This window comes from Podarcis filfolensis (genome assembly GCF_964270895.1).
Source record: "Podarcis filfolensis genome assembly, chromosome: 3".
In the NCBI taxonomy this organism is placed as follows: domain Eukaryota; kingdom Metazoa; phylum Chordata; class Lepidosauria; order Squamata; family Lacertidae; genus Podarcis; species Podarcis filfolensis.
In genome coordinates this window covers 44,118,959-44,127,037 of record NC_139606.1, presented here as the reverse complement: position 1 = coordinate 44,127,037, position 8,079 = coordinate 44,118,959, and the positions used below count along the sequence as shown (strand labels likewise).

The 8,079-nt window shown below is 41.8% G+C and overlaps 1 protein-coding gene across 12 annotated transcripts in view; it reads right to left on the bottom strand.

Moving 5' to 3' along the window:
- Window positions 1–8,079, bottom strand: part of ANKRD6 (ankyrin repeat domain 6) — a 64,413-nt gene that overhangs the window by 8,173 nt on the left and 48,161 nt on the right. For 11 of the 12 annotated variants that reach the window (XM_083608288.1, XM_083608295.1, XM_083608297.1 and 8 more), the window contains 9 exons: window positions 7,416–7,514; window positions 6,141–6,239; window positions 4,480–4,578; window positions 3,882–3,980; window positions 2,578–2,676; window positions 2,342–2,419; window positions 1,867–1,971; window positions 1,422–1,559; window positions 24–200 (listed from right to left, as the gene is read on the bottom strand). In XM_083608288.1, the coding sequence (XP_083464414.1) occupies window positions 24–200; window positions 1,422–1,559; window positions 1,867–1,971; window positions 2,342–2,419; window positions 2,578–2,676; window positions 3,882–3,980; window positions 4,480–4,578; window positions 6,141–6,239; window positions 7,416–7,514 (993 nt within the window). The remainder of the gene's footprint in view (window positions 1–23; window positions 201–1,421; window positions 1,560–1,866; window positions 1,972–2,341; window positions 2,420–2,577; window positions 2,677–3,881; window positions 3,981–4,479; window positions 4,579–6,140; window positions 6,240–7,415; window positions 7,515–8,079) is intronic. The other variant, XM_083608296.1, reaches the window with a different exon arrangement.

Below are 8,079 nucleotides of genomic sequence, written 5' to 3'. Positions count from 1 at the left end.
CCAATTACAAAGTGCATAGTTACCTGCATGATTTTTCCATTCTTTCCACGGTAAAGTGTATACAACTGGTAGGCTCTGAATTCATGGGGAGGTGGAGGAGATGCGCAGCGGCGTTTGCTCTTGCGTTTTGGCAAATTCTGCTGTGGGTTAGGAGGCACTTGCTGATCAGCTGGTGATGTGGGTTCAGAGAGTGCCAAAACCTGGTTTTAAAAAATACACCATTTTAAAAAAACCTATTTATTCCAGCACATTCATTCTCCATGAGTGCAAATGGAGCACTCATGATAACTTATCTATTGGCATACAAAAAGCCCCCTTTTCCCCGTATTCCATAACAAGGTCTAATTAAACTTTGCTGAGGACACATATGAAACATTCCACATTCTTCAGGATCAGACTGTTTCACACAATATCCATTTTAAGGTGATACCCAAATTCAAAGCTAACTGTGTTCTTCAAATAACCCAATAAATTTGTCAAAGTAACGTGTCAAATGTTATCTCTCCTGTTACATTTGCTACCACTGCCCAATTTAAGTGATGAAATGCATTGGCGCAAATGTGGCCGCCATATGGACTTGTTTTCATTCATTCAAATCAATATTCCTGTTTGCTGCTCATCAGGCTCTGCAAACTGTTTTGGAAAATGGGTTGAACCCAACATGCTATGAACTTGTGCTTCTGTTAAATGCACTCAGCATCCACTATCTGCCTAGATTTAAACACATATTAAAGAATAATTGGCCCCAATAATAGCTTTCTGTGACTAAAAGGGCTTCTTCCATTTGCAAAAAGGCCTCTGATCCAGTGGAGGGCCCCATTGCAGGAAGGGAGGGAGGCAATTTCCGCCAGTTCCCCTTTCCCCCTCCAGTGTCACTTTTAATAACTTCCAGAGGGTCCCCTGACCTTCCAGAGCAGGTCAGCAGGAGGAACACTGGAGAAGGAATCAGTAAAGGTTGCCTCCACCTCTTTCTTCTGTGGAGCATCCTTTGAGCAGCAGTCTGCTCATGTGAAGTCTGGACCCAAACCTCCTCCCCATGGTCAAGAGCAGGAGCAGCTAATCCTTTTAAGGCTGTGTGCTGCAATCACCCATGGTCAACCCTTCGGGCCTCTCACTTGGCATGAGGGACTCACAGAAGCTGGTGATGATATTAACAGCAGCAACTACTACTACTACTATTACACTTTAGTTTAAGCAAATGGGGAGGACAGAAATCTGTGGGGCCCATTGTTCCCCTCCGGCTGAAGGTCAGCTACCCCATGGCCCATTCTCTTTGAAACTATAGAAAGGTTGATGATGTCTCTGACAGAGGGCACCAAAAGTAGGCTTGTTTTAGAAAGCCTGCCCTTGAATGGAAGGAGATGAGAGAAACCGCCTGGATTAAGAGTGCCCTCCCGCTGTCATTCTGTATCTGCCGGTACCTTTTCTCTTGGTTTCTTCTTTTTATTCTTCCTCCCTCTGAGCTCTGATAAAGGCAACTGTGCTTCCTCTTTCATGTCACCTCTCCCTTGAAGGGCCTGGTCACTGCTGTGAGTGTCATCAGCAGCTGAGGCACTGCCCTGTTTCAAAATAAAAGCACACACAGGCAAGGGGGCTAGAGATGCTGATCTTTGCTCTCTGATAAGTTCTCACATTCAGACCTGAACACAACAGTTCTCCAAATTCCAAACAGAGCAGCAGCAGCAACCGAAGAGGGCTCACCTAGGTTGTATTGCAGGTACTAATTATTTTCCTCCAGGTGCTTAAAGCACAACAACGCAAAAGGTGAAACACTCATGGCAGATGAAAAAAATACTTTCAAGAGGTGGGGGACTCAAGCACTCAGACCACATTCCTTGCCTGCAGTACATAGAAAGCTGGCTGTACCTTGCTTTGCACCACTTCATCTCTTGGTACAGACTGAGCACGCCTTTCCTCTTTCAGTCTGTCCCTCTTCTTCCTCAGGCTCCTTCCACGATTAAAGCGCAAGATCTGCATGTAGCAACATTTCAAGTTAATACCATGATGACCCAGTCATCCTGGTCCAATTACAGAAAGGGATGCTTTAAAATATCTGCCCAGTTCCTAGAATGCAGCAGCAGCAGCAGCAGCAAAGTAAATTCTGAAATGGGCAGAGAATGTAGTTTTTGAACCAAATGCACTAACTACAGCACAGTGTACAATACATTAGACACAACACACCCCACTTGCTTATGCATGTGAGAATGAGTATCATCAAGTCTTGTCTTTGTCAACATCTGGAACACATCCACCTCACTAGTGTGTGAGACATTTATTCCAGAGCAGTTTTGCAGAATGATGCTTCTGAGTCGATCATTAATGAACTGTATTCATAATGTACCTGTGGGGCTTTAGTGAGTAGAAGAGCAACCTCAGGGTTGTCATGTTCTCTGGCAACTTCTAGCGGGGTCTGACCAGCCTGCAAGAGAAAAGAGAAAACACGATTCTCTCCAAATGACATTTTAGAAATTAAAAGAACCAGACACTCCTTTCATCAATGCTGTCCTGTCATCCAACACTCAGGAAAAAATAACTAGAAACAGTAAGAATAAGGACTTCAGTGACTTCAGTGCTTACATTGTTAACGGCTGTACCATCAGCTCCTGCTTCCAACAACAGTTTGACCACCTTCTTATGATTCAGAGCAGCAGCTACATGAAGTGCCGTGTCGCCAGCCTAGAGGTTAAGAAAGCAGAATGAAACTTGAACATGCCCCACCTTGAGGTCCGGACAAACAGCACCATTTTGTGCCACCCAAAAGGAGGGTGCACATTTTGTATTACCATATTGTTGAGTCATTCTAGCAGACTAGTTGGTTGAATACCCCACCTTTCTGCCAATGCAGGACCCAAGGCAGCTCACAGTATAAATTAGAACAGAAAGAACTAAAAATGCATAATAAATAGGATTTAAAAAGTAAAGAAATAGCCCTATTAAAAACAGCAGTGAAAATATGTAAAGCCAATTAAAAGCACCCACACCCACAAATGTATTCCCCAGTATATTGGCTTTGAGACTTGTCACATATTAGCAATTCAGTGTAACTAGATATTATAAAGGATCCTATGGAAGCTACAGCCAACACTTGTCACCACGCTTGTTCCACAGCATCTTAAATTCCTTTGGACAATCCAGTTAACAGTGCAACTAAGGTTGCATCTTGGACCCAAATTCCAGAGCCCTGCAGACCAGAAGGTCCCAAAGGAGAGTGGCAGATGATGAAGGCAAGTGCAAACAGGACGAGCATCAATGTACCTCCAAGGTTCATGATACGTCACCACAGCTTCCTTTCTTTCTTATTTCTAATAATATTTTTATCACGAGGCAGCTGACTACGCATATACATGGTTATTTTTACTTTTGAAGTATATTTTTTTACAACGTTCTGAAGTAGATGTGTTGAACAACAAGACAGTAGAAGCAAACTTCATTTAAGTCTTATAGCCATGATGGTGTTGTGTCTTAAATCAGTGGTTCCCAAACTACCCCAACTGATCACTTGAAAATTGCTGAATGATCTTCCTGCTGGTTGCAGTATTTGCAATGAGCTATGCGAGATGCCATGGAATGAGTCTTGGCAGAAGCAGGAGCATAGACTCAATGTTGCAGCTTTTCATTTACAGATATATATATTTAAAGAGTACAGATAAGAAATGTAAATGCAACAACATGCTCTGATGTGACAAACTAAGGACACACCATTTCTTTAAGGCAATTCTTGATGCCAAAATAATACCTATGATATAGCAGCACTTTAATTAAAAGGGGAATAATTTCAGAGCACAACAGCCACCTCTTTTGTTCTAAATACCGGAATCAGATTATACTTTAAAAGCCTTATAGAAATTGGAGCGTAGTGGCAATGAAGTTCATGCACTGACCTGGTTTTTTTCACGGACAGAACAGAAAGCACTGAGGAGCACCCTAATGATGGGCAAATGATTATATCGAGCTGCGACATGCAAACAGGTGTCTCCTGCCTAAAAATAAGGGAGGCAAATCACAGTAAGGAAGCTAACATAATGCCTTAACACAGTAAAGCTGTGGTTCTGTGGAGTAAGCCTGACTGGACACAGTGAGGAAATATGCATCTGGGTAAACATGCAGGGGCAAGTGCTGTACACTGGAAATCTGGTTAACCACATGGAGCAGTTACGCTTCTTTTTCTCCAACATCCATGGCCCATTTAGTTGGCAACATTGATATGAGGTTGGGGTGCAAGCTGCCCTGCTGCCCTTACAAAATGTTTTTCTGCCTTTGTTAGGTTGATTGCAAATTTGCTCCTCTCCTGTTAAAATGTACAGGTTTTAAAACCTTCAGAAAACTCATTCAAAACCATTCAACTGATAATTAATTTGGAATGGGACCGGTCACAAAACTCATATCTAAGCATGGTCACATTATTTTTTTCCACTCAAAGACTGCATTTGAGGGTTATTCTCTATCAAATCTGCAGATATAGATTTTGGTAACACTCACATTATTTTTTATATCAGCCCGAGAGCCTCCAAGCAGCAGGACTCGAACACTTTCGGAATGACTGTTTTGGCAGGCCAGGTGTAGTGGTGTGTTACCTGCCTTAGGAAAGAGATGTGGGGAAACACAATAGTCACCTTTAGAAAAGAAGAAGAAACTATCTCACACCATTTCTTACAATCATGTTAGATCACCTATATATAACTTTGTTATAAATTTTGGTAGTTTGTCCTTTGACATTAAAATTAAGTGCCAAAATCAGCTGTTAAAACAACATTAATTCTCGTTTTTACCTGCTGTTTGATAATATCTTTTGCTATAAATAAACTTAATTTCCTGAGTTCAAACCAAGGGTGTTCTTGTTCATTTAAAATTTCTGATTTCTTTCTCTTGACCATTATAATAGAACTCCCTGTTGTTGTTGTTTAGTCGTTTAGTCATGTCCGACTCTTCGTGACCCCATGGACCAGAGCACGCCAGGCACTCCTGTCTTCCACTGCCTCCCGCAGTTTGGTCAGAACTCCCTAATCCTGTATAATTCCAGTTTATTGGCTACTTTCTTTAAAAAAAACAACTGGGTTCTGTTCTTGTTATAGAAAAGTAGAGCATACATGGAGGAGGAGAAGTAAATGGGAACTGGATAGGAATCAGTTTGTTTCCATCTAGATTTGAAAAGTGTGATTGTAGTTTTTAAGAAGGGACTTTGTGCCCATTCTAAGTCCTTAAGATGTGTCTTAAGGAAAATGGCTGCCACTACCAGGATTTCATCTTTACACTAACCACACTTTAACTTTTTTTTTTAGTAATGTCATAATTTGTCTTAAGTGATTTGCTTCATCATTAGGGATACCGTATGACCCTTCACCTTTTGGCTTGTTTGATTTGTGATCACATACACAAACACCTTCTAGTAACTTTTTCCAAGAGCGTTCTGAAAGATTCACCAACGCAGAAGAACAGCATGAAAGGTGGCACAATTAGCAAAAGTCACCTCCCTGCTTTCTGCTGGTGGGAGTTTCCACTGAGTGGAATTACCGTATGCAAAAGGAAACACTCTTGCTGACTTAGAAAAAGACAGGATCCAACCTTTTGCTGTCCCCGCCCCCACCAGTCCTCTCTGCAAAACGTTCCTCAAAACATAATATAGATGAGAGGAGGAAGAACACCTGAGTCTCTCTCAAAAGTTTGCAAAAAGAGCTTATCCTAGTGTCTGAAAGTCTCGTGGAAGACAAGCTGTTTCCCCTCAGTTTTGCCATTCATGTGTCTGGCTTTCTTGTTTCTGATAAATGGGGTTTTTTTAATTGACATTTTCTTGTTTGTTCAATTCATTTTCACACGCTTCTGTACTGATTAGGGTGCTAGAAGGACTTTGATAGTTCTTCAGCCATAATTAATGCAACATTCATTCCCAACAGAGCGGTGTGTGCGCGCGCGTGCATCAACTGCCAGAATACAAGTTTTCTCTCAAAGAGAATAATCAAGGCATAGTCCATCTTAAATGAAATGGAAGAGTGTTGCCAAGAAAATGCACTGCCACTTATCCAGAAATGCCTCCGCTGGAAACTACTGATGAGGAAAAACTCCCATTTAAAAATTAGTTATTCTTTTCTTTTCCTTTTTTTTACAGAGCAGCACTTGAATGCTCCTTTCTGCATGCATCTCACCTTGTTTCTGGCAAGAACATTTGCGCCTGCTTTAACAAGCAGTTTGGCAGACTGGCTGAATCCATGCCAAGAGGCTTCATGGAGAGCTGTGTTCCCATCCTGAAGGCAAAAGAAAAGCAGCAGTTTAGAGTAATGTGTCCATATAGAGAAAATACTGCATATATCCGGAGGTGCTATTTATAATTCTATTTGGATGCCATGTTAAATGACTGAATTACTATACGCAGACCTGAATTACTATTCGCATACGCACTGCCACTCTCCCCCCCCCCCTTTTTCAGGAAGTAAAACCCTCCTGGTCCCAATCTTTGTTAACCCAGCATCAGCTCAGCATCAACATTTAATTTACCTGAGGCTAACCAAAGTTTGAAGTACACTAGAAACCACAGCTAGGTGCAATCCCTGGTTAGCATTTACTATGATAAACATCAGTGCCAATGCAGCCTTTAACCATGGTTAAGCTAAGCAGAAAAAAATGTGTAAAGGAGGGAGCGGGGCCTAGGGCTAAGGTTCATCCCTAGCAGTTACATCTAAGAACTTAAGAATATAGGAAGAGCCTGCTGGAGTAAGGCAAATGGCCCATCTAGTCCAGCACCTTGTTCTTACAGGGGCAGAAGAGTTGCCTGTGAGAAACCAGCAAGCAGGATTGAGCACAAGAGCACTCTCCCCTCCAGGGGTTTCCAGCAACGGTAGCAGCCCTGGGTGGGTTTCCTCAAAACAATGTGGTTGTCAGCTCATAGCATCCTACTACTTGAAGGGAAATAATCCAGTTGGACACTGCAGATGCCCACCATACGTATATAGCACACCCAATGCAAATTTAAAGCACTTGGCTGGTGCTTCCCCCTCACAGAGCTGTGGTTCCCAACAAACTACAGTTCCCAGTATTCTTTAGGGGAAGACATATGCTTTGAGTTTATGTGGATCTGTAGCCCACTGCCACTTGAATACAACAAAAAAAGGAAACATTAGCAACTAGTGCAAAGATTAAGAAAGTTTGTGTAATTATTGTATTTACAGTGATGCTGCTCTGCATGTATGTTGCCATATGCTGTGTTGTTTTGTATTTAGCTATGACTGATATTTACTTATAAAAAAATGAAGTTTACCAATTCAATACAGATGTGTATTTTCAAGAGCTTGTACTTGTGTTGTGTTATTCTTTCCTCTATATTTATTTCCTCTACAGCAAATGACACAAACAAGTTGGAGAGAGCTTCCTCCAGAGACGACAACATAACACAGAAAGAGAATAAACACAAAAGTAGCAATAACCTTGTCTTGTCTGTCCAAAGCGCAGCCTTCGTGGATGAGAGCTGCTATTACATCTGTATTTCCCACAACGGTAGCTCGATGCAAAGCTGTCTGGTCACCCTGCAAAGAGACCCATTATTTACTAACACACATTTTATTTCAAATCTACATCAACATACATGCATATCAATTAGCCGCATCAAAACATCCCATCCCCATAAGCAGCAACATACACAGTGCTACTGAAATACTGTATGAGTTTAAGAGCAAGCCACACTCTGGTTTCCAAATTCCAAATTCTACATTGTGCAACATTACACTGGTCTAGCTATTAGCAGACAACCTAAGCAATTAGGTCACTTCACGTGTTATACTTTTCCTACACAGAAAGAATTCCCATTTAGAAAAAGAAGAACATGAAACTTAAGTGTAGGCTGTTGTCACATGTGAAGTTTTCCAGCATGAAAACTAATGCGCTGGCAACTGTATGTGGTGAGCCACAGAGGTTATCATGCTCCGCCCACCCCCCATCGTTTTCCTTGTAGAAGTATTACATGATGTAACCATTAACTGCTGGTAGCTTACAATTCTGAAAGTCATACCCCACTCCAACACACACTGCTTACAAATCATGGGCCTCACCATATGTCCTCCCTAGCAAACTTCTACCTAGCACTATGTATCA